This window comes from Symphalangus syndactylus, chromosome 18 (assembly GCF_028878055.3).
Source record: "Symphalangus syndactylus isolate Jambi chromosome 18, NHGRI_mSymSyn1-v2.1_pri, whole genome shotgun sequence".
NCBI classification, from domain to species: domain Eukaryota; kingdom Metazoa; phylum Chordata; class Mammalia; order Primates; family Hylobatidae; genus Symphalangus; species Symphalangus syndactylus.
Genome location: NC_072440.2, coordinates 17,298,972 through 17,324,799, shown reverse-complemented (window position 1 = coordinate 17,324,799; position 25,828 = coordinate 17,298,972). Strand labels below are relative to the sequence as shown.

The 25,828-nt window shown below is 55.0% G+C and overlaps 1 protein-coding gene across 1 annotated transcript in view; it reads right to left on the bottom strand.

Moving 5' to 3' along the window:
* Positions 1-22,377, bottom strand: part of NFAM1 (NFAT activating protein with ITAM motif 1) — a 50,527-nt gene extending 28,150 nt beyond the window's left edge. Inside the window, exons 1-2 of the mRNA XM_055252577.2 lie at positions 22,211-22,377; positions 961-1,290 (exon numbers count right to left, since the gene is read on the bottom strand). Of these exons, the coding sequence (XP_055108552.1) occupies positions 961-1,290; positions 22,211-22,331 (451 nt within the window). The 5' untranslated portion in view covers positions 22,332-22,377. The remainder of the gene's footprint in view (positions 1-960; positions 1,291-22,210) is intronic.
* Positions 22,378-25,828: the final 3,451 nt, after the last annotated feature.

The window sequence follows — 25,828 nt, the reverse complement described above, 5'->3', positions numbered from 1 at the left end:
TCACTTGAGGTCAGGATTCGAGACCAGCCTGGCCAACATGGCGAAATCTTGTCTCTATTAAAAATACAAAAATTAGCCGGATGTGGTGGTGCACATCTGTAATCCCAGGTACTTGGGAGGCTGAGGCATGAGAATCGCTTGAACCCGGGAGGCAGAGATTGCAGTGAGCCAAGATTGTGCCAGTGCACTTCAGCCTGGGCGACAGAGTGAGACTCTGTCTCAAAAAAAAAAAAAGAGAATGTGATGAAAACTAAAGATCTGTCCCTGGAAAGGTGAATTATACATGAGCCAAGTGCTCACATACACGAGGCCCCCACAAATACATACATGCACATACCTAGTTCTGCAGAAGTTCCCCCACCATGATGGCCATGGCACACTGAGACCAAGGGCCCAAGTGAGCTCTTTTAGGTAACCTGCCAGCAGCGTTTAGGGGCAGATCTGCATGCCCGGCCCTGCCCTTTCCACACCCAGGTGGAGCCCTGGCACAGCCACAGGCCGGGGCTCCCTGAAGTGGCTCTGCCTGCTTTGCCAACACTGGCAGACAAGGCAAACCATTCTCTATTTCTTTTCTTTTTTTTTTTTTTTTTTTTTTGAGATGGAGTTTTGCTCTTGTCACCCAGGCTGGAGTGCAATGGTGCGATCTAGGCTCACTGCAACTTCCCATCCTGGGTTCAAGCGATTCTCATGCCTCAGCCTCCTCAGTAGCTGGGATTACAGGCACCTGCCACCATGCCCAGCTAATTTTTGTGTTTTTAGTAGAGACGGGTTTTCACCATGTTGGCCAGGCTGTTCTCGAATCCCTGACCTCAGCTGATACACCCGCCTCGGCCTCCCAAAGTGCTGGGATGTGTGAGCCACCGCGCCTGGCTCCATTCTCTATTTCCGATCCAAAGTCCCAAACTGCCATTTGAAACCTCTGTGTCCTTTGCCCTGGAAAAGCCACAGAGGAAGCCTTACCTCTGACCAGGATGAAGGTGCCGCTGCCTCTCACCGTGGAGTGTGGCCAGCGGACAGAGCAGTAGTAGGTGCCAGTGGCTGATGCACCCGGCAGCACAAGGGTGACCTGGCAGTCCAGGGTGTGGTTCTGGTTCTCTGTGCCCAGTCCAGGGTGGCAGTTGGTCGGCTTCTTAGGGCTCCTTTGTCCCTGGAGATCTTCATGAAAGTAGCTGACTGTGAAAACCTTGAATTGGGGAGTGTATGGATAGGTGATCCTGCAGCTGAAGGAGACAGCTGTGTTGGCCAGGGAGGCCACGATGGGCAGGCCAGTGTGGGTCACTGACTGTCCTCCTGGAGGGGAAGCAAAGGGAGAGAGCGACAGGTCACTTGAGGCTGCCTCAATCCCACCCACTTGCCTGTTAAGGCTCACGGCCGGGCGCGGTGGCTCACACCTGTAATTCCAACATTTTGGGAGGCTGAGGCAGGCGAATCACCGGAGGTCAGGAGTTCGAGACTCCTCAGGCCAAGAGGCCACCTGGGATCAAAGCACAGGCCTGAGAAGAGAGAAAGCTGGTGATGGATGAGACATAAAGAAGGAGGCAGGAAAACAAAATAAAGAAACCCAAGCGTTTCCTGGCGGTAGACAGAGAGGGAGGCAGGTCTGCCCACAGTTCTCCCCGTGCCAAAGTAAGGAGGCATGCAGGCAGCGGGAGACACAAACCTCTCCCGGACTCTGGGCTAGGAGAGGATTTGTCAGGTTTTTATATAATATAACAGCCTAGCCTGTTATACTATACAACAGAGACTAGCCTGGCCAACATGGTGAAACCCCATCTCTATTAAAAATACAAAAATTAGCCGGGCTAACTTTTTTATGCCCATAACCCCAGCACTTCAGGAGGCTGAGGTGGGCCGATCACCTGAGGTCAGGAGTTTGAGACCCGCCTGGCCAACATGGCAAAACCTGTCTCTATTAAAAATACAAAGATTAGCCAGGTGTGGTAGTGTATGCCTGTAATCTCAGCTACTCGGGAGACTGAGGCAGGAGAATCACTTGAACCTGGGAGGCTGAGGTTGCAGTGAGCAGAGATCATGCCACTGCACTCTAGCCTGGGCGACAAGAGCAAGATTCCATCTCAAAAAAATAAAAAAGAAAGAAAGAAAGACAAGTCTCGTGCATCCTGTGAGCTTACCTCTGCAGGTGCAGCCCCTGCCTCTCCTGCACTTGCTGTGTGCCGGAGTTGTGCCAAGCATATTACGCAGACCACTCTACCTCTCCTAATAGACCCCAAGGCAAAGTGAGAGCCCCTGTTTTATGAAGAAGAAGAGTCTGAGGGTCAGGGAGTTGAAGCACTTAGCTCCGGATCCCTCAGCAGGTAGAGAGTGGAGCTACAACCCCATCCAGGGCTGGGGCATAGCAGAGCCTGCGCTCCCAACTCTCCTTCTTCCCAAAGGCCAAGAGGCCACCTGGGATCAAAGCACAGGCTGGTGATGGATGAGAAATAAAGAAGGAGGCAGGAAAACAAAATAAAGAAACCCAAGCGTTTCCTGGCGGTAGACAGAGAGGGAGGCAGGTCTGCCCACAGTTCTCCCCGTGCCAAAGTAAGGAGGCTTGCAGGCAGCGGGAGACACAAACCTCTCCCGGACTCTGGGCTCGGAGAGGATTTGTCAGCTTTTTATATAGTATAACAGGCAACATCCTGAGAGCGGTTTTTCCTACAACGCAGACGTGCTCCACGTGGGGCCATTTCGGCTGTGATCACGATGTCAATGACCATGACAAAGCCAGTTTTGCAGGAGCCACCCCTCCCCCCACTCATCAGCGGCACCTCAGAAAACAGTTTGAAAATTCCCAAAGCAGCAGCCCTGCCTGGGGGGGCTCTAACCCCTGCTGCAGTCCTCTGAGATGCTGTTTGGATCCTGGGCTGGGGGGCAGCAGCCGCCCCCCACCGCCCCAGACTTCAGCTGCACAGGCCCCTCGGCTTTAGCGCTCCTAGGTTCTCCAGGCCCCTCCTTCTCCAGCAGCTGAGCAGCAGACAGTTCTAAATTGAGGTCGGCAGCCAGCAGCCAAGAACACGCAGGCCGGGTTGTTAATCGGGAGAAGATCACGTGTTTGAGATGCTCAGAGGAGCCACAAGATTTATTTTATTGGGGAAAGTGAGGCGTGGGCCCTGCCTGTGGTGTGGGGCTGGAGTGAGGCCAGGCTGATCTCCTCCCAGGTCTCTTCAGTTCAGCTCTGAGCCAGAGCTCTGGGAAGGGGGTCCCAAAGGGAGGCCAGCCTTCTGGAAGATGCAGGAACAGAGATGGAGTTGGCCCTGTGCTTCAGTTAATCCCTCAAAACTCTGGCAATGCTGATATTTTGAGGTTCCTGTTGAGCCACTAAAGAGACACCCCCAGGCTGGGCAGGGTGGCTCATGCCTGTAATCCTAGCACTTTGGGAGGCTGAGGCGGGTGGATTGCTTGAGGCCAGGAGTTCGAGACCAGCCTGGCTAACATGGTGAAACCCCGCCTCTATTAAAAATATTTAAAAAAAAACAAAAAAAATCAGGAGCCGCGGTGGCTCAGGCCTGTTGTTCTGTCACATAAGAAGGCAAGGCCAAGCATTTGAGACCAGCCTGGACAACACAGAAAGCCCTCATCTATATAACAACAATAACAACAATAACAAAAATTTGGCCAGGCCTGGTGGCTCATGCCCGTAATCCCAGCACTTTGGGAAGCCAAGGTGGGCAGATCTCTTGAGGTCAGGAGTTCGAGACCAGCCTGGCCAACATGGCAAAACCCCATCTCTACTAAAAATAAAAATATTAGCCAGGTGTGGTGGTGGGCACCTGTAATCCCAGCTACTCAGGAGGCTGAGGCAGGAAAATTGCTTGAATCTGGGAGATGGAGGTTGCAGTGAGCCAAGATCGCCCCACTGCACTCCAGCCTGAATGACAGAGCAAGACTCCGTCTCAAAAAAAAAAAAAAAAAAAAGAAAGAAAAAGAGAGACACCCCCACTCAAAGAACTAAAGGCACTGACAGTTCCAGGGAATCGACTCACATGTCTGGCAGTCACAGTGGGTTTGACTCGTAATTGATATAACGACGCTCACTTGTGAAATGTCATTCCAGGGAGCTGGCACTTGGGCCCCCTCCAGGGCTCCCCTCTGGTGGACGGAGCAGGAGGGATTTTACCCTGGACTTTGTATCTCTGGACTCTACTGCAGGATTGCTGCTGTTTAGTGATAACATTACATTTGTTTTGTCATAAAACTAAGAGCCTCGCTTCAGGGCAGGGACTTATCCGGGATGGGGCAGGGGCAGGGTAGGCATATAGAGGTGGGGGCTGTTATATTGTCCCCCAGGGACCCAGGTGGGCTGGGATGGTGGCGCGTGTCTGTAATCCCAGCTACTCAGGAGCCAAAGCAGAAGGACCTCTTGAGGCCAGGAGTTCAAGGCCAGCCTGGGAATCAATTTTTTTTTTTTGATTAAAAAAAAATTTTTTTAGAGACAAGAGGGGTAGGGTGAACCACAAATGACATCACCACCGACCCTGCCCAGCAGCCCTGCACAGCACTCACAGGCCACTGCCCTGTGGACCTACCCTGTGGCCCCCTTGACCTGTGACCTCCATCTCCTCACCAGGGGCCTCCTGCTCCTCCTCACAGGGTATCTAAGAGGCCACTCCAGGGGGAGGGCAGATACACTGTCAGCACCATGAAACCTTCCTGTTTGTCCTGGGCAGGAAGACTTCAGACCAATTTCTTTAAAAATTCTCCCTGTCTGAGGTATCCTTCTAGAAAATGATGAACTCTGCTACTGCAATTAAGCCGATCTTTACAATTCCAGGGAAATCTATAAAAACAGACGTCCATTGTTCTATATTCTTTTGGGATTCATTTCTTTAAGGTCACTGGGTTAGGTTCATGACAGTGCACAGCTCTGGCTCAGATCTGCCACAGCGAGGAGAGGCTTCGAAGTGAGAACCTCAGACCTCTGATGAAACTACTGTGTCCAAAAAGTAAAGAGAGGAGGCCGTCTCTGACAAGCTCAGTCAATAACAGCCAGTCTGGAGACGTTAGGCCAAAACACTCGGGGAGGGAGAGGAGGTCTGCAGTTGCAGCCAAGGCCTCTGGATTCTAGCCTGTGAATGTAGCTCACCACCTCCCCTGCACCTGCACCTTCCTCTTTTTTTTTTTTTTCTTTTGAGATGGAGTCTCACTCTGTCGCCCAGGCTGGAGTGCAGTGGCGTGATCTCAGCTCACTGAAAGCTCCGCCTCCTGGGTTCACGCCATTCTCCTGCCTCAGCCTCCCGAGTAGCTGGGACCACAGGCGCCCGCCACCACGCCTGGCTAATTTTTTGTATTTTTAGTAGAGACGGGGTTTCACCGTGTTTAGCCAGAATGGTCTCAATCTCCTGACCTCATGATCCGCCCGCCTCAGCCTCCCAAAGTGCTGGGATTACAGGCGTGAGCCACCGCGCTCAGCCTGCACCTTCCTTTCAATGGGGCATCAGCACCTCAGAGCTGGACCCCTGCAACTGCCCAGCTCCCACCCCATCTCCTGGACCCGTGCTTCCCAGAGGCCCCTTCAGGGGTGTAGGCTGTAGAGGTCTAGGCCCTAGTTGGCTGCCGACTAGAAGCAGTCCCCCGTGAAGGCACAGTGCTGACAGGTTTCACGGTCATTTCCAAGTCCACAAATTCTTTTCAGCTGTCATTTGTTTGTGCCTCCCACAAACATGGGAGGGCTACCGGTTAGGTCACAGGCCCTGTCCCAGACCAGGAGGGGCTCCCTGCCCTGGCAACACACCCAGTCCAAAAGGGAAGGAGCAGAAGGAGCCTGAGGCAGAAGGGCTGGTATGGGGAGCATTGAGTTTGCCTGGGATGGGGTTGGGGTGCAGGGTTGGTGGCCCGGGGGTCTAGAGGGCGTCCATGACCCAGAAGCAGGAACCCACAGACAGAAGGAAAAGAAAAAGTACAGAAATCGTATCCTGGCTTGGTGTGACACAGGTCCTGTGTCAATTAAACACCATGACGATCCTAGGAGGCAACTATTGCAACTGCGTTCTGTAGTGGGTCTAGCTAGGAGTGGTGGCGCACGCCTGTAGTTCCAGCTACTCAGGAGGTCGAAGCAGGAGGATCGCTTGAGCCCAGGAGTTTGAGACCAGCCTGAGCACATAGTGAAACCCCATCTCAAAACCAAAACCAAAACCAAAAAGCAGAGGATCTTAAAGGCCCCAAACCACAGAGATCACGAGTGGTGGGGCCAGGCTTTGGATCCCAGTTGGTCTGGCTATGTTGAGGAAGAAGAGCCAGCACCCGGGCTGGGAAGCTGCCATCAGATATGGCAGGGGGTGCTCATGGTGGCACTGGGTACAGTAGCCATCAGATGCTAACAAGAGGTTTGTCAGAACCCTGGTGGGCCTCACAAATTTTCACCTCCAGATGGCCAACAAGTGGCTACTTGGCTCCAAGATCACGTGGAGACCACAGGGTCACAGAAGGTGGGTGTAGAGGGGGCTGGGGAGAGCTGCAGGGCATCTGGCCTGCCCTGGGGGTGCCTGCTTCTCACCCCAGGCTGAGAGGGGCTTTAGCGGGACCCTGGCTGAACTTGAGCACTATCCCCTGAGTGAGGGGACTCGGCCGCTGTCTGTCTCATGCCAGGGCATGGTGTGGCTGCATCATGGTTTGTCCCTTTTCTGGCAAAGGCAGTGTGTCCCCATGGGATAACGTGGTCTGAGGCAGTGAGCTGGCTGAGTGTCCTTGTAGACTGGCTCATGCAGCTGCCTAGAAGGGCCCACGGCCTGGCGAAGAAGACCAGGGTGGATACCAGACTCCTGGGGGCTGAGGAGTGAGAGCCGCAGAATTCCAGTTAGCACTCCCCCACTTCCATGGGGGCCCCAACGGACTCCACGCCAAGCACCCACAGCCCAGGGCCAGCCCCCCCCCCCGCACCTGACAAGGCAGGTCTTCTCTGCCTCCACCCAGGTTGACCGGTGGGGACAGACGAGGGCGTCTGGGTGGGAAAGAGAAGAGGGACCTCACCCCTCACCCTCACACAGGCCCCAGGTGGCTGGGGAACCACTTCAGCCTTAGAATTTGAAGTTTTGTCTGTTATACAGGGTTAGAGATGTGAAGAACTGGGACGCATTTGTGACTTTCAGTGACCATAGAACTTTGACTTAGAGTGACCAGAGGAGCTGAGTTTTGCCGGGAGAAATCCCCCGACACTAAGGGGTCTAGAGGGCCCAGGAGCTGCTCCCAGCTGCTTTTCTGGTCATTCTCCAGGTCCCATGGGATCTGGGGCAGGCAGAGCTGGAACAGGTCCTGGGGCGCAGAGAGGAAACGTCTCAAGGAGCCCCAGGTGTTTTCTGTGCAGGGAACGGATTTGAGAACTTCCCTTCCATTTAGAGAATTTAGGAGGATTTGAGATTCGCCCTGTGGAGAGTGGGGCCTGGAGGTGGCTGCAAGGAGCACCCCTGAGGCTCAGGGAGGGCAAAGTTGGGGCAGAGAGTGAGGAGGGGCTGGTGAGGACCTGAACTCTCCTGCCTGGCCTGCCCTGCCAGGAGGGAAGGCTGCACAGGCAAGGAGTTTGGCCCAGGGGGAGTTTCCTGAACAGGAGCGTCTTGAGCCTGGTGAATGTGGATAGGATGGTGCAGGGAGAGGGGAGAGGGCACCCGTAGTGAGGACCATGGGGGAGGAGGGGTGGAGCAGGAGGGCAGCAGGGCCATCAGAGGCAGGGCTGCCACACGGTGTCTGGGAGGGCCCCCGCCCCATCCCCGGGCTTGGCTGTTTGTTTTGAGTCTTCAACTCCTCTCCTGTGCCTCCCCACCCCCACAGAACTGCAAGCACAGACATCTCATCTGGGCAGCGCCGCGGATCCCTGCTTAGACTGCCCACCCCGCTTTACAGGAGACTGTGTTTTCGGGGGTGACACACCCTCCATCCCTCACTTCTCTGCAGTTCCAGGGAAGTCCCTCCCACACTGTGAGGAAGCCTTGGGCCTGGCCAGAAATAGGGGTGATGAGCGGGGGCGTTTGGGAAAAGCCCAGGTTCTGGAGGCAACAGGCCTGGACGCGGCTCCTGGCTCTGCCACTTCAAGGCTGTGCAACTTGGGCAGCTGGCTTTACTTCTCTGACCTCAGCGTCTCCCCGCAACACAGGGAGAGCAACAATGCCAGCCTTAAGGGGTTGTGGTGGGATTAATTGAGACTTGGAACCCAGCTACTTGCCACGGGCCAGGCTGCCTTTCCCCAGTGACAAGAATGAGACAGGGAGTCCTCCTTGGGGATCTACAAAGGCAAATCCCAGCCAGGTGTGGTGGCTCATGCCTATTAATCTCAGCACTTTGGGAGGCCGAGGCAGGCGGATTACATGAGGTCAGAAGCTCAAGACCAGCCTGGCCAACATGGTGAAACCCCTTCTCTACTAAAAATACAAAAAATTATCTGGGTGTAATGGCACAAGCCCATAGTCTCAGACACTTGGGAGGGTGAGGCAGGAGAATCGCTTGAACCCAGGAGGCGGAGGTTGCAGTGAGCCGAGATCGCAATGCTGCACTCCAGCCTGGGTGACAAGAGCTGTCTGTTTTTTTTTTTTAAAAAAAAGGCAAATGCCAGCCCTATATCCTTCTGCCGGGTTAAATGACACGCCCTCAGCGCAGGGCACGTAGGCCCTGATGGTCCAGGTGCAGAAGGACCCCCAGGGGTCTTTCCCTGACCCAGAGTTGGGCACCGTCCCTGTCCCAGGCGCTGGCCTGGCCTGGCTGAAGGCTCCTCAGGGGTGTGGTGTGTGCAGGGCTGGGGGCACGAACAGCCCTCTGCCTTCAGCCTCCAGCTGCTCTTCTCCCACCCTTATTGGGAAAGAGTTTGTCAGCCACCCGTGGGTGCCTGAGTCCTTCCTTTTCCGGTTCATCTTAGGAGTCTGTGGCTGCTTGAACTTGGAGTTTGGGAGCTGGGCGGGGTTGCCATCCTCCCACACCTGGCGCGGGGACCCCATGCTGAGTGAGTCCCTGGCGGAGTGTGCCCCCACGTGTTGGTGTGCCCACCTGGCAGCTTTCCTGTGGATCACTGATGTTCAGAATCAGACCTGCCCACCACCTGCACAATACCCCCATCCCTCCAACTCAACAGCTCCCATCCAGTCCCCTCTCCTACCCAACCAGCGCTGTCGCTGTGGCTCTGAGCCCCCAGCGATCCACAAACTCAATCCTGCTCCTGCCCTGCCTGAACCAGCAGGGGCTCCCTGCTGGAGGAGACCCAGGAAGGAGTCTGGAATCAATTTACGGGGTCAAGACAAGCAATTTAAAAAAAAAAGAACATGAAGCATTTCATGCGTGTAAGGGCACTGTTTGCGACCTTCTAGTTTCAGTTATATTCATACAATTGGGTTCAGACAGGGTCACGCTAAAACATGCATCTCTTAACTTTGGGCCACTGCTAAAAAAATGGAAAGTCCCTGGCTTGGAGGATCCAGTTCTTGCCTCCCAAGACCCGCATAGCCCCGCTCAGCTGCTCTCTGGCCCTCACTCGCCCACTCCTGCGTAGACATCAGCCTGCCACACTCCGGCGCCTTCGCCCGTGCTGTTCCAGCTGCGTGGAATGTCCTACCCATTCCTTCCTCTCCTGGGCTTTGGGGTCCCCCTCTCTGTCTCCAGGACGTGCTCACTTCCTCCCTGAGCCACTCCTGGGTGTCTGGCTGCCCCACACTGCACAGACTCTCAGGCATCACTGTTAAGCCATGTGATCAGAAGACCAATGTCCCCTGGGTTTGGTTTCACCTTTTGCAGATGACAAAACTGAGGCTCAGAGAAGGCAAGAGGTTTGCCCAAATTGCGGTGGTAGACATGGGATTTTAAGGTGGGTCCCTTGAGTCTATAATCCCACTCTTGGTTTTTGTTTTTGTTTTTGTTTTTTTTGAGGCAGAATTTTGCTCTTGTTACCCAGGCTCGAGTGAAATGGCACGATCTCGGCTCACTACAACCTCCACCTCCCTGGTTCGAGCGATTCTCCTGCCTCAGCCTCCCGAGTTGCTAGGATTACAGGCATGCGCCACCTCGCCTGGCTAATTTTGTATTTTTAGTACAGGTGGGGTTTCACCATGTTGGCCAGGCTAGTCTCGAACTCCTGACCTTGGGTGATCTCTTGAGCTCAGGACTTTAAGATCAGCCTGCGGAATATAGCGAGACCCCGTCTCTACTCAATAAATAAATAAGTTAGCCAGGCATGATGGCATGCCTGTAGTCCTAGCTACTCAGGAGGCTAAGGCAGGAGGATCACTTGAGCCTGGGAGTTCGAAGCTGCAATGAGTTATGATCATGCCACTGCACTCCAGCCTGGGTGACAGAGAGAGACCCTCTCTCAAAAAACAAACAGGCTGGGTGCAGTGGGTCATGCCTGTAATCCCAGCACTTTGGGAGGCCAAGGCAGGTGGATCACCAGAGGTCAGGAGTTCAAGACCAGCCTGGCCAACACGGTGAAACACTGTCTGTACTAAAAATACAAAAATTAGCCGGGTGTGGTGGCAGGAGCCTGTGATCCCAGCTACTCGGGAGGCTGAGGCAAGAGAATCGCTTGAACCCAGAAGGCAGAGGTTGCAGTGAGCCGAGATCGCGCACGCCACTGCACTCCAGCCTGTGTGACAGAGCGAGACTCCGTCACAAACAAACAAACAAACAAACTCCTCAAAGCAAGCAAAAGAAAACATTCTCAAAGGAAAGAAATATACTTCTTTAAAGGGAGTCAAAAATTCACAGGCTGTTTCCTTAAATTTGGGTCATGTAATAGGTAGGGCCAGCAATAGGTAGGGGCCTGGGAACAATGGTAGTCAGAAATGGCCCTGCAGCACTAGGGGACTGTTATTGTCACCTCAGCTCAAGCAGAGCCTGTGGCTCCCAAAACAGAAGTGACCCCCGAGCCCTCTACAGGCTGGCCCTGTGACAAGGCCAGTGCTGCAAAGGGCCAGATGGCATCCCTGTTCTGCAGCAGGGGCGGATGTTTTGGGGAAGGAATGCACCGTGGAAAACTTGGTATGCTCTTATTGAAAATGCTCCCATGGGCCAGGCGCAGTGGCTCACGCCTGTAATCCCAGCACTATGGGAGCGTAAGGTGGGTGGATCTCCTGAGGTCAGGAGTTTGAGACCAGCCTGGCCAACATGGTGAAACCCCATCTCTATTAAAAATACAAAAATTAGCCAGGCGTGGTGGTGGGCGCCTGTAATCCCAGCTACTTGGGAGGCTGAGGCAGGAGAATCGCTTGAACCTGGGAGGCAGAGGCTGCAGTGAGCCGAGATCGCATCATTGCACTCCAGCCTGGGCAATAAGAGTGAAACTCTGTCTCAAAAAAAAAAAAAAAAGAAGAAGAAAATGCTTCTGTGGCTTCCTCTCACCCCCAGAATCTGCCACCCACAATCTCCCCCATCCCTCACACTCTGCTCCAGCTGCTGAGGCTCCTCTCACCACCAAGTCATGGGCCAGGGCTTTGGTCCCGGCTCCCTGCTGCATGGAACTCAATCCCTTCTATGGCATCAAGCGCGCATTGTCAGCCAAGGGCGTGAGGACCCAGACAACGCTGATCAAAGGTATCCATCCCAAGTTAGGTCGATTTTAAAGGAAAACACTTTGATTCCCCAGCTACAGAAGAAAGCAGTTCCCACGGTCTTTATTTTAGGCATGGGGTTTGCCCTCCAATTTAATTCTGGCATCTCTCAGAGCTGTGCCTTTTTAAAGGCCCATCTGAAAGGCTGCGATCGGGGCTGTTGGTTTTATCTCAGAGCCCCAGCCATATGCCTGAGCACAAATCCCAGGATGCCACAGATGAGCAGGTGGGCAGGACACAGGCATCAAATGCAAAGGTGTGTGACCAAGTGGCTGGCAAGGGAGGGGCATTTTGCAGGACTTGGAAGGCAACCTTTGAACAGAGACTATTTCGGAGCTTTTAGCACCATTGCCTTTGGAATAGCGCCATCGGACAGGTTGTCACATCTTTCAACACCTCCAAATTACAAAGATGCATCAAGACGTGGCCATTTCCACAGCCCATCCACGGCTCATTTTCATGCCTGTAGACCCCTGAACCAGGGTGTACGGTGGCCGCTCAGGGACACAAACCAAGTGCAGAATGTCCAAGGTTTGAATCGGGAATAAGCCTCACAAGGGTCAATCAGTGTCTTTATAGCAGTTGCCTCGTTTTTGCCTGTTTTGAAAGTCAAGGCCGGGCGCAGGTGTTCACGCCTGTAATCCCAGCACTTTGGGAAGCTGAGGCGGGGGGATTATCTGAGGTCAGTAGTTCGAGACCAGCCTGGCCAACATGGTGAAACCCCATCTCTACTAAAAATACAAAACTTAGCTGGGCGTAGTGGCACACGCCTGTAGCCCCAGCTACTCAGGAGGCTGGGCAGGAGAATCGCTTGAACCTGGGAGGTGGAAGGTGAGCCGAGACCGTGCCACTACACTCCAGCCTGGGTGACAGAGTGAGACTCTGTCTCAAAACAAAAACAAACAAAAAAAGAAGGTCAAAAAAAGGTCAAGTCCCTCCAACTTTGGAGCTCATTTGAGAGTGTGGTCTGCGTCATCAGGGGACTCAGCCTCTCCTTTTATAGCCACCTCTCTACCCTCAAAGGGGCATCAGGATGGTGTGGAAGGTGGCAATAGGGCCAAAAGGGTGAGGTTGGGGTCTGCTTCTTGTCTCTGATTTGGAGTGGGCAAAATGAAGTGAGGGGAACAGGCTGGGCGCGGTGGCTCACGCCTGTAATCTTAGCACTTTGGGAGGCCGAGGCGGGTGGATCACGAGGTCAAGAGTCTGAGACCAGCGTGGTCAAGATGGTGAAACCCTGTCTCTACTAAAAATACAAAAATTAGCTGCGCGCGGTGGTGGGCCCCTGTAATCCCAGCTACTTGGGAGGCTGAGGCATGAGAATCACTTGAACCCGCGAGGCAGAGATTGCAGTGAGCCAAGATCTCGCCACTGCACTCCAGGCTAGGTGACAGAGCAAGACTCTATCTCAAAAAAAAAAAAAAAAAAAGGAAATGAAGTGAGGGGAACAGACCCCCCAGAGTGCCTCCTTCAGCAGGGAGTGTGTGTTCACCCAAAGTCTCACCAAGGAGGGCCAGGCCCTGCCGCCAGGAAGGGAGCTGACAGATGGAGACAGAAAGAGGTGGGAGAAAGGAAAGACTGTGGGCTGCAGGAGTCCAGAGAGGGGGGCCCATCTCAGCCTGGGAGGGGCAAAGGGTTCCTGGGAAGGCAACTCTTGGAGTGTGGGTCATTATTTGGTTTTTAAATTAGAATTCTTTAGGTACCCCTACCACCTCCCAGTAACAAAGTGAAACATGTTCACTGTAGAAATTCTAAAAATGCCCAGCATTTTTGGAGGCCAAGGTGGGAGGATTACTTGAGCTCAGGAATTCAAGGCCAGCCTGGGCAACACAGCAAGACCCCATTTCTGAAATAAATAAATAAATAAAATTAGCTGGGCAAGGTAGCAGTGCCTGCAGTTCCAGCTACTCTGGAAGCTGAGGTGGGAGGACCACTTGAGCTCAGGAGTTTGAGGCTGCAGTGAGCCATGACTGCAGCACCTCAGTCCAGCCTGGGTGACAGTATGAAACCCCATCCCTCTTTTTTTTTTTTTTTTTTTTTTGAGATGGAGTCTCACCTTGTTGCCCAGGCTGGAGTGCAGTGGCATGATCTTAGCTCACTGCAATCTCTGCCTCCCAGGTTCAAGAGATTCTCCTGCCTCAGCCTCCTGAGTTGCTGGGATTACAGGCATGTGCCACCACACCCAGCTAGTTTTTGTATTTTAACGGAGGCAGGGTTTCACCAGGTTGGCCAGGCTGGTCTTGAACTCCCGACCTCATGACCTCACCATGTTGGCCAGGCTGGTCTCAAACTCCTGACCTCATGACCTCACCATGTTGGCCAGGCTGGTCTCAAACTCCTGACCTCATGACCTCACCATGTTGGCCAGGCTGGTCTCAAACTCCTGACCTCATGACCTCACCATGTTGGCCAGGCTGGTCTCAAACTCCTGTTCACTGAGGCAGTGATCTGCCTGACTTGGCCTCCCAAAGTGCTGGGATTACAGGTGTGAGCCATCACACTGACTGAGACCCCATCTCTTAAAAAAAAAACAAACATACGGCCGGCACGGTGGCTCACGCCTGTAATCCCAGCACTTTGGAAGGCCGAGGCGGGCAGATCACAAGGTCAGGAGATTGAGACCATCCTGGCTAACACGGTGAAACTTCACCTTTACTAAAAATACAAAAAATTAGACGGGCGTGGTGGTGGGCGCCTGTAGTCCCAGCTACTCGGGAGGCTGAGGCAGGAGAATGGCGTGAACCCGGGAGGCGGAGCTTGCGGTGAGCCGAGATTGCGCCACTGCACTCCAGTCTAGGGGACAGAGCAAGACTCCGTCTCAAAAAAAAACAAAAACAACAACAAAAAAACACAAAAAACATACAAACAACAAGAAAAAGAAATTCTAGAAATGACAACAAAATCTCAAGAAGCAAGCTGAACTTGTTCAGCTGAACAGTTCTGCCACCCGACCTCACAGCTGTGAGCATCTTGCTATCTTTCTTCCCATCACTTGACGAAGCTGAACTTGGAAGGAAGAGAAGAGCAGGAGGCAGACAGTTGGGGGAGGGGTGTGGAGAGAGGTTTTAAACCCAAGAAAGTTCTCGGGTAAAGCTTCTCAAATTCTTTGAAATGGGCACTGCGCCTTGGTGGAGTTGGAAGGAATGATTTGTGTCTGGGAGGGGGGGGTACAAGGGGATGCCTCAGGGGTGGGGAGCAGCTTGAACACTGCCCTGGAAACCTAGTGGAACCTCTGAGGGCTTTTAAATTGGAAAGTGACATGATCATCTATCTTTCTTTCTTCCTTCCTTCCTTCCTTCTTCCTTCCTCCCTCCCTTCCTTCCTCCCTCCCTCTTTCTTCCTTCCTTCCTTCCTTCCTTCCTTCCTTCCTTCCTTCCTCCCTCCCTCCCTCTCTCTCTTTCTTTCCTTTCTTTCTTTTCGTATTTATTTATTTATTTATTTATTTTCTGAGATGGAGTCTTGCTCTATTGCCCAGGCTGGAGTGCAGTGGTGCAATCCTGTCTCACAGCAAACTCTACCTCCCAGATTCAAACAATTCTCCTGCCTCATCCTCCCCAGTAGCTGGGACTACAGGTGCGTGCCACCATGCCTGGCTAATTTTTTTGTATTTTTGCTAAAGAAGGGGTTTCACCATGTTGGCCAGGCTGGTCTCGAACCTGACCTCAGGTGATCCACCCACCTCGGCCTCCCAAAGTGCTGGGATTACAGGTGTGAGCCACTGTGCCTGGCCCATATTTGCATTTTAGAACAAGGACAAGAGACATACTAGAATTCCAGTCTCCCTCAGCCTTTGAAACCCTGCCTTGCATTAGTGATTCCTTCTGTGGGATCTGCTGCACTCTCGCCCTCAGCCTGCTTCTAAAATATATATGCTTCTGGCTGCTAACACACTAACTCCTTCCCCTGGACAACTTGGCTATCTCACTTTTATCCTGACTTCTCCTAAATCTCCACCTCCCACAAGATCCCTCACGCTCCAGGCACACAACCTCTCCAGGCCTCCGTCCTTCCCTCTGTCCTCCCCTCCCTGCCCTTCTACTTCCTCCACCCTGCCAGCTCCCTCCTTCCCTCCCTGTCCACCGCCTCCTGCCCACCACGGGATGCTTTCAGCTGGCTGGCTCTGCTGCCACCAAGGAGGTCAGCAAAGATGCTGGTGGGTCCTGAGGCTTCTGGCCTTGACCATGACCCTGCAGACCTCTCTCTTTGACCTTCCCTCCTCTTCCCCTCCACCCCCAGGCTTCCTGAGCCTGCGTACTCTCTCTGCACTGTCCCTGGCTTTTCTCACACAGCCTGCCTTTAAAGTTGGATGCTTGTTCCTTGGCTCTGCCCACAGCCTCATGTGCCTCAGGCGAGCTCAGTCATGCCCCACATGCCTCTGAGCGCCTGTGTGCTCGGGATCACAGGTGAACACCTTGAGGGAGAGGGAGGGGGACTGGGTTTGTTCAGGGTGGGGAAGGAGCCAGAGGGGGTACTACAGAAGAGCCTATGAGTTTGACCTTGACAGACAGTTTGGATGTCACCAGGTGGGCAAGTGAGAGGATACCCTCCAGACCCAGGGAGCAGTGTAGAAGCAAAGGTTCAGGGGAGTGGGTGTGGCTGGCTTCTTCAGGGGACGGGACTCCTCTGCCTCCAGCCAACCTCAAAGGTGGGAGTGGCCATAAGGAGCAGGCACCCAGGAAGAAGGGGGGTGGCCCAGGGATGGGGAGGGTCTTATCTGAATGCACCAGGGTTAGGGGCCTGCTGATGGCAGTGAGGCTGTTTGCGGTTATGCTCTGTGGACCCCTGGCCCCTGGCCCACCAGCAGCAAGCAAAGATCTGGCCCAGGCCCTGCCCTTCCTCCACCTCAGCACCCGCAGTGGGGTGCGTGGGGAGCAGAAACAGCCAGGGTCAGCATTCCGCCTCTTCTGGCTCTTCTCCGCACCCTGCACAGCCCCCAAGCCCTAGAATGAAGTCCCCAGGTACAGCCACTCATCAAATAGACCCTCAGCAGCCAAGTACATCCAAGTCCCAGCCAAGACTCTGCAGCCCCTCCTCTGTGCCGGCCTGGTGCTGGACTCAGCCTCAGAGAACCGGCTCAGGTGGGGCCTGGCCCTCCAGGCCCTCTGTTTTGGCAAAGGTGCCATCAGGGCTCTGGCCTGAGTGTGTCCTGGGACAGTGAATCACCCCTGCCTGCAGGAGGACTGGGGAGGCCATGGTGAGCCCCTTGGCCTGCGAGGACCTGAGTCTCGGGGTGCAGAGGAATAGGTGGGGCCGGTGGCTGGGCCCACAGAAGCCTGGTGGGCAGGACCCTCACGACCCACGACCCATGACCCACGACCGAAGGTGAGCACTGAGTCCCCTCCCTCACTGTGCCCTCGAGCCCTGTCCCTAGGGCCAAAGCCTCACAGACCCTCCCTGAGGGGTCCCAGGTGCCACACCCTGAGGCCATCATGGTGCTGGATGTGCCTTCCTATTGCTGTCTGGGAGGATGCTGAGCACCCAGGCAGGGGGGCTCGTGGAGGTTCAGCGTGCTCCGGAGACTTGGCCAAAGGCTCCCAGGACCCAAATCCAGGCTGCTCAGACCTCACCGGGAGCCCAGGTGCCCCACTTGCCAATTTCATGTCCATATCCCTCCCCTCCCTCTCACCAGGCTTACCCCGTCCCTTTCTCTGGTTTCAGCCCCATCTGGGTCCTGTTGCCCATGTCCCCACTAGGGTACGGCCTTGCTTAGATCCATGAGGAGCAAGCAGAGGGTCAGATCCTGCCTCTGGGTCCACATTTCCCCAGGATGTCCTCTCTCCCATTCACTACACAGGGGGTCTCATTACCCTACCAATGCTGGAGAGGAGCCAGGGCTCAGGGAGGGCAGAGGGAGGGCAGAAGATGACTACCCAGCCCTTCCATCTCCTCCCCCAGGCGCCCCTCCTGTGGCATCGCGTCTCCACCCTGCTCAGAGCTTAATTCATCCTTGATTGTCACCATTTCCTGAGCATCCGCTGGGTGCCAGCCCCGTGCTGGGAGTCAAGGATTAGAAGCCACATGAGTCCGCACAGTACCTTTTGATTTTTTCAACCACTTAAAAATATAAAAACCATTCATAACTCACAGGCCATACAAGAGGCAGTGGGCTGGGTTTAGCCCACCGGCCGTGGTTTCAACTCTTGCTCTATCTATAGCAACAAAACGAACTTCAGCCATATCGTGGACTGGATCTATCGTAAAAAACACAACGCTCAGTGAAAGAAGCGGGTCGCAGGAGAATACACACAGTATCCTTCAATTATACAAAGTTCACAAACAGGCGAAGCTAGTCCATATGGTTTCGGGATGTGTACTAATGATAAAACTACAAAGAAATGCCAGTAAGTGATCTCCCCACAAGCTGGGATGGGGGTACCTTTGGTGGGGCATGGGGTGGGGCGGTGTCTGTGGGGCGAGGGGAGTAGAAGGGGCCCTGAGGCACTGGGATGTTCTCATTCTTGACCTGGTGGGAGTCACACAGGACTTTGTTTTCTAGTGCTTTTGTGTGTGATAGTTCACCATGACAGAGGAGACGGCAGTGACACAGGACCCGCTGGGAGTGTGCCCGGACCCCTACCTGAGGGGCATTTGTGATCCACCCAACAACAATCTGCATCCCACTGCTGTGTCAGACTTCCCCTGTGGTCAAGCTGAGCCTCTCCTGGCCCTGCTGGCCCTGCCTTTTGGGCTCTCAGCCCTCATTCCCTCAGCCACCTCCCGCTCTGTCCCCACTCAGCGGGCAGCCTTTCCAGCAGTCCCCTGCCTCTCCCCGCCCACCTCTGCCTGTGCCTCGAAAGTCCTTTATTGGGATTAGACAAAGATGAAAAACAGAGGCTACTCCTGACGAGGTCCAGAGCGGCGGGAAGGGAGGCAGGAGGTCTCAGCCTGGAGCAGGCAGGGGCTCCTGAACGTCCTTTTTTATTATTATTACTTTTTTGAGGCAGAGTCCTGCTCTGTCACCCAGGCTGGAGTTCAGTGGCACGATCTCAGCTCAATGCAACCTCTGCCTCCCAGGTTCAAGCAATTCTCCTGCCTCAGCCTCCTGAGTAGCTGGGATTACAGGCGCGCACCACCTGGATCCAGAACAAACCTGTCTGGTAACTCCCGCCGAGGCTCACGGTCCCACCAGGCTGAGAGTGGGGCCTATGGCTTGTTCACCTCAGGGTCCCTCTGGTGCCTAGAACCGGTCCTTCTCAATGGATATGTGAGAAATAAATACAGCCCAGAGTTCTGGAAAGGCCGCAAAGAGAGAGGGGACTGACATTTGCAGAGGACACTAAGGTGCAGAGAGGTTAAGTAATTGCCTGAGGTCACACAGCTGTCACCAGAAGAAGGCAGGCCTGGAACTCAGGTCTGTCCAGCCCCGAAGTCCTTGGGGAGGACTGAGGCCCGTGGAAGCTGAGTTGCAGCTGCTCCTGGAAAAGCCAAGCCCCCAACAATTCCCGTCTGGGGAGACCACCTTTGAGAAAAGCAGGCTTTGCAGAGGGGTCAAGAAGCCAGAGGGCACGCCCAAGTCCCGGCTTAAGTGGGAGGAGGAGGGCGGCTGGGAGCAGGAGCGGGCACCCAGGATGAGCTGGAGGCCGTGGGGTCACCAGCTGCACCTCAAGTTTCCATGGCTCTGGCGAGGCTGGCAGGCGGCTGACACTCACTGAGGGAGGGCTAATGACATGCTGGGCACTCAGTCCTCAGGATGTGTTTAGGCGGCAGTGTTATCACAACCATTTAACAGAGGAGACAATTGAGGCATAGCGATAGAAGTAATCTGCCCAGGGTGCCTGGGCAAGTAGCAGAGCTCAGATTCAAACTGGGCCGGGCATGGTGGCTCACGCCTGTAATCCCAGCACTTTGGGAGGCCAAGGTGGGTGGATCACCTGAGGTCAGGAGTTCGAGACCAGCCTGGCCACCACGGTGAAAACCTGACTCTACTAAAAATACAGAAATTAGCCAGGCATCGTGGTGGGTGCCTGCAATCCCAGCTACTCAGGAGGCTGAGGCAGGAGAATCACTTGAACCTGGGAGGCGGAGGTTGCAGTGAGCCGAGATGGTGCCACAGCACTCCAGCCTGGGCAACAGAGCAAGATTCTGTCTCAAAATAAATAAATAAATGAAAAATCAAACTGAAGATGAATGCCCCTGGCCTGTACTCCTAAGCCAGCATCCTATCGCAAGTTCAGGGATACGGCGCAGAATCAGGGATGCTGGCCTTCAGTGACACCCCTGTGGACGCAGCTGAGGGATGCAAGCTGGGTTGGTACTGATAGGTGGCAGAGCTGGTTGCACCAGGCTGATGGTTATGGTCAGGGGAGGTTTGGAAGATGTGGGAGGGGCAAGATTCCTTCGAGCAAACCCTCAAAGCTCTGAGACGAGAAGGCAGGGGTGTGACGTGGAGTGACAGATAGATGAAGGGGGATGCACAGGGGTAAGACAAAGAGCAGGTTGGGGGTTGGGCACAGTGGCTCACGCCTGTAATCCCGGCACTTTGGGAGGCCAAGGTGGGTGGATCACCTGAGGTCAGGCGTTCGAGACCAGCCTGGGCAACACTGCCAGTCCCTATCTCTACAAAAAAATTTAAAAAATAGCTGGGTGTGGTGGCACATGCCTGTGGTTCCAGTTACTCGGGAGGCTGAGGTGGGAGGATCATTTGAGTGAGGGAGGCAGAGGTTGTAGTGAGCTGAGATTGCACCGCTGCACTCCAGCCTGGTGGACGGAGCGAGACCTTGTCTCAAAAAAATAAAAACAGGACAGGCACAGTGGCTCACGCCTGTAATCCCAGCACTTTGGAAGGCTGAGGTGGATGGATCACCTGTGGTCAGGAGTTCAAGACCAGCCTGGCCAACATGGCAAAACCCTGTCTCTACTAAAAATACAAAAATTAGCTGGGTATGGTGGTGGGCGCCTGTAGTGCCAGCTACTCGTGAGGCTGAGGCAGGAGAATCACTTGAACCCAGGAGGCAGAGGTTGCCGTGAGCCAAGATGGTGCCACTGCACTCCAGCCAGGGTGACAAGAGTGAAACTCTCAAAAAAAAAAAAAAAAAAAAAAAAGCGTGGGTGGTGGGTGGGGGTTTGTCTGCTGCTCCAAGGGACTCTAGGACACCATAAGGGTGTTTTCACCTCTTGTGAAAGAACAGTTTCTCTTTTATGTAATGTTTGTTGCAATACCGGGTGGGAGAGGGTGGCGCTGGGAATGTTTTGTTGTAGTTGAGACTGTTACAAAAGAGCTTTTCCTTGGTAGCAGCACCCCAGAAAACCTCTTACTGCTCGGTTACCAGGGTGTGCTGGGTGTCTTTTGGGGAGGAGGAACCACACAAAGGGAAAGAATGGGAATTGGGGGAAATTAAGTTAAAAATGACTGTGAGTTGAGACAGATTGACACTAACAGGCTGCATTTCCGGGGTCTGGCCATGTTTGCACCAACTGTCTGGGGTGTGGGGGGAGGCGTGCACAGGATTAAAGGAGATGGGGTCCTAGGGCTCTGGGCTCCAGCCTGGGGAGATACACACAGGTCAGCCTTTGCCTCCCCAGGGTAAGTTTCCGGTGAAGAACATTCTTTACAAGTAAGAGGAGCCTCTGAGCCTACTGGCCGAGGGGCCCAGCTCGGGGCTGAGGCTGGCCTGGGGCTGAGCCTGGCCTCTACTTACCGGCTAGGTCTTGAGCAAATGAACTGGCTTCCCTGGGCCTCCTTTTCCCTGTCCTTAAAATGGTGCAGGTGAGGACAATAGGGGCCCCAAGGGATGCTGTGAGGGTGGCCAGTGCGTGCCCTGCGAAGGGCTCCATAAAGCCTAATTCGTGGTCATGAGAGGGGGTGCAGCAGGACAGGGTGGGGACAGCTCTTGGAAGCCCCATAAACTCTAAGAGAATAGAAAGGAAGGCACCCGGTCTCCACAGTGGAGGCCACCCCTTTGGCCAGAGGGAGGCTTGGCTGCTGCCCGGCCAAGGAGGGGCGGAGAGAATCTGGCAGAACTCACTGAGCCCTCGTGCTGGCAGCCCTGGAATGGGACCCTCCTGGGCCTTCCCTGGCCTGATGAACTGGCCCTGAGGCCACCTACCCCACAGCCTGGCTCGGAGCCCGGCCACCCAGCTTCCAAGAAAGCCTGGGACCAGGAAAGGAGCGCCGCTGGCGTGGAAAGACACACTTGCGTCCTAAAACACTTGGCCTCTGGTTGTATTTCAGGAACTGGGAGGTGCGACCCTTTCTGGTGACTGACAGTTTTGTGCCTCTGGGCGCAGCGCCCTGTGGCTGGCCCTGGTGTCCCCCCTCTCTCCCTGGCCAATGCCAGCAACAACCCAGAGGGTAGCCCCACCACTTGCCAGGTTCAACGCAGGCTCCCTGACAGCAGCCACGTGAGGTTCCTCGGGTAGGGAGCTGTCCCTCCCCCTTGCCCCGCCCCCGACCCCAGCCACACAGTGCCCACCCTCCTTGTTTAAAGGCCAGGAGGCCAGACTGCTGGGGGGAAGCTGTCACAGCAGCGAGGGAGAGAGCGCTGTCCCCCCTCCCTTGCAAAAGCCACCTTAGCAAGGCATTAGCTAAACATCTTCTCGGTCCCCGAAGGCTTCCCCTGTGAAGTCTGCAGCGTTCAAAAGACAACCAGCAAATCCCCAGAGACAGGTCCCTGGGAATTAGCTGCGCCGGGCGGGATGAAAGCCGCTCTGATGTTCTGGAGCGAGAGAGTAGAGAGAAGGAGGAGGACAGACACTACCTGCCAGTCGCAGGGTCCCGGGCAGCAGCAGCAGGCCAAGGAGGAGCCAGGGGGCTGTGGGGGGCCCAGGAGGGCATGGGAGGCCGGGCAGGGCCCGCCACCTCAGAGGCTGGCTCCCCATCTGGGGGCCTGCTTGTCCGCGGCGACTCTTTAGTTCACAGGAGGGGATGGCCTGCACTGACAGCTTCCCCTTTGCTTTCCCCACGAAGCTCCTCCCTGGCAGCCCCTGACCTTCCGCTCAGAAGCAAAGCTGGAACAGCCCAGCAGGGTGGCCGCCAGATGAGGAACCTGGCAACTGAGACTGGTCCAGGCCACACGACCAGAAGAAGAGCTGGAGACGGGACCCAAGCCTCCCCAGTCCAACCCCTGGTGGGCTTCACTCCGTCTCGGCCCCTTTCCAGCAAAGGCCCCATCCAGGAGACACTGGTAACCGTGCAGACGGGTCATGGGATTTCCATGAGTAACTTCGGGCCTTGGTTTAGCCTCTCACTTCTGAAACACTTTTAAAACGACCACAAGCATATTCACACAAACTTCTCTAAAATATTCCGAGAATCCCTTGATAATGTGTTTACCAAACGTAGGTTTTTTGGTGGGGGGTGGTAGGGAGGCTGGGGTGAAGGGCAAGAGCCTCATGTTCCCAGCCCTAAAGAGGGCCAAACACCCAGGGCAGGTGAAAGGCAGGCTGCCCATCATTCACCCAGCGAGAGCCTCTGTGGGTCCCCTGCAGAGGCTCAGGAGACGCCTCCTCTCTGGTCCATCTCTAACGTCAGCTCCTCCCTGTGGCTTCCCTAAAGCTTAACTCACTCAGCCTCCCAACTGTGAGACCCTGGAACTGCTTCCCCACTAGCTGCAAGTCACAGCCCCTGCTCTCACTTCTAGCAGCATCAGCTTGGGACCGGAATTGTTTGCTGCCGGGACCCCCTTCCCCGGCAGACTGGAAGCCTCTCACCCTTGGCACCCACACGTCTGCCTGCATGTCTGAAGTAGCAGAGGAAAGGGGCTGGGGTGTGGCGATGGCTGGTGGAGCTGGAGGCACCTGGTACGTGGAAGATGCAGGCGGGAAGGTGGCTGAGTTTCAGCGCATGCTGAGCGCTTACCTCCCTTCTCTGCAGGTGTCCCTTCACTCACCAGATAAATATGATGATCCCAGTTGTACAAAAGAGAAGACCTCGGCACCAGGAGGCAAAACAACATGCCCAGGATCAGGGTAGGTCCTTGAGGCAGGCATTTGAACTGCCAGCGGTGTGATGTCCGAGCCTTCTCCCACCCCATTGCTGTCTGCTCAGGTGTGTCCAGCTGCAGCCCCCGGTGACGGCATCATGAGGTCCATTTCAGTTCTTTGCACACATGCTTTTCCCTGGGCTGCTCCAAACATGAACAGTGAAAGCCTAAAGACGTTTCCACCAATGCCACGAGCACTGGGAGGCTGGCACGAGCAGGGGCCGCCCACCGGGGGAGGAAGACGTATGAACAGGAGATGTTTCCTATGGCGCAGGGGGCAGGCGGGGACCCCAGTGGTATTGACTGTTGATCCATCACAGTGATACATGCTCGCATATGTCACAGTGAGATGCAGATCCGCTGCTTCATGCTATTCCCAGCTCCTGGGGGTAGCAGGTTGTCTAAGCACCTTGATGCCATGGTGATAGACCTCGTGTCAATGCCTCAGGGCACACGGGGAGCATTGGAAAAGCATCGGTCTGTGCCTCCACAAGTCTCATTACGACTTGGCACTGGGAGGCAGCCGAATGCCAAACTGCCTCAGAACAAGGGAGCCTGCTCTTCCAACCCCGGTGCCGCCTCTGCTCCTGCCCCTGTGCCAGCTCACTGCCCCTGCCTCTCAGACGACAAGCCCCTCAGCCTGTCACGGTGCCCCACACACCCCAGCTCTGTACCCCGGACTCCCAGGAGTTCTGCCGCCTCTGAGTCTGGGTCTAGCCTGCTGCACACCTGGTTTCCACGCTCGCCTGCCTGAGCTGCCTGTCTTCCTCCCCTCTCCTTCTTGAGCCCGGCCCAGGGGGTACATGAACGGACTGATGGGTGAGCATAAGGCAGGGAGAAGCCTTCCTCCAGGCTTGATGTGAAGGCAGGTGCCCAACACCACACTGGTGCACAGGAGGCCTCAAGGGAAGGGGTAGGCTCTGGGAGGCAGGGTGGGAGGAGGCGTGCACACTCCCCAGGCAGGCCCTGGGCTGCAGAGCGCAGACATGACTGGACAACAAGCAGCTGAGGGTCCCAGCTCATTGCCCAGTTTCTGAGACGCTCTGCAGCCACGCAGCCTGCTGGGGAGAGGCAGGGACGGGCCGTGGCAAGGAGCCCAGCAGCCTTGGCTGCGCTGTCGGGGCCTCTTGTCTGGCCCTGATCCTCCTCAGGAGCCGGGGGATAGAAATAAAACCGCAGCGCATCCAGGAGCCTCATTTCTACCAACACTTTCTAGCACCTCTCATGTGCTTCCTCTCCTGTGCCCTCAGCCAGAGCTGTGAATAAACAGTAAAGGCCCCAAAGGCTGAAGGCGGAGCAGAGGAATGGGAGGAGGCTCTGTGGGTGTCCCAGGGGCGGCTGCAGTGGCACAGCCCTCGAGCTAGGCCTTGGCAGCTGAATTTGCAGGTGAGGTCCCTGGGGGACCACACCTCTCAGCCACTGGCTTTTGCCCAGGCCTCCGTCCATCCCCCGTTTATCCGTGCATCTATGCCTCACAGTATACTGAACGCCTGCCCTGCCCTGGGCCCTGGCCTCACAGAGGCTGTAGAAGTGAAAGAGCCCAGCCTCCCTGGGAAGCCTAGGGGCACAGAAACCTCAGCAGAGTGAAGCAATAATAGAGCAGTTCCGGGCAGCTTCCAAGTGCCTGACACTGCTCCAGGGGACCTGCTCTCCTCGCCAGTTTAATCCTCACTGCAGCCCTATGGGGCAGGCACTCTAATCACCTCCAATTTACAGATGAGGAAACTGAGGAACAGGGAAGTTAAAGTAATTTCTGAGTGGCTGCCCAGGAGGGCTTCATGGAGGAGGTGGCAGCCCTGAAGGAGGTGGAAGCTGGGTGGGGAAATGGGGGAGCCCAGGTGTCCCCTGCAGTCCCCAGGGGCCTCCTCAACACTAAGACTAAAGCTTTCCAAATGAGACCACAATTACTAGCCTCTGTTTTTTCTTTTCTTTTCTTTTTTTTTTTTTTGAGACAGAATTTTGCTCTTGTTGCCCAGGCTGGAGTGCAATGGCACGATCTCGGCTCACTGCAACCTCTGCCTCCTGGGTTCAAGTGATTCTCCTGCCTCAGCCTACCAAGTAGCTGGGATTACAGGCATGTGCCAACACGCCCGGCTAATTTTGTATTTTTAGTAGAGATGGCATTTCTTCATGTTGGTCAGGCTGGTCCCGAACTCCCAACCTCAGGTGATCCGCCCGCCTCAACCTCCCAAAGTGCTGGGATTATAGGTGTGAGCCACTTTGCCCAGCTGGTCTCTGTTTTCAGTTTAGTTCCACAAACACTTATTATGTGCCTACTGCGTGCCAGGCATTGGGCAGACAACACATAAGTCATGGTTTTGCCCTCAAGGCACTCCCTGTCTAGGGAGAAGAACAGAACCCCTACCCACAACCACCTCCAAGATTTTTTCTTTT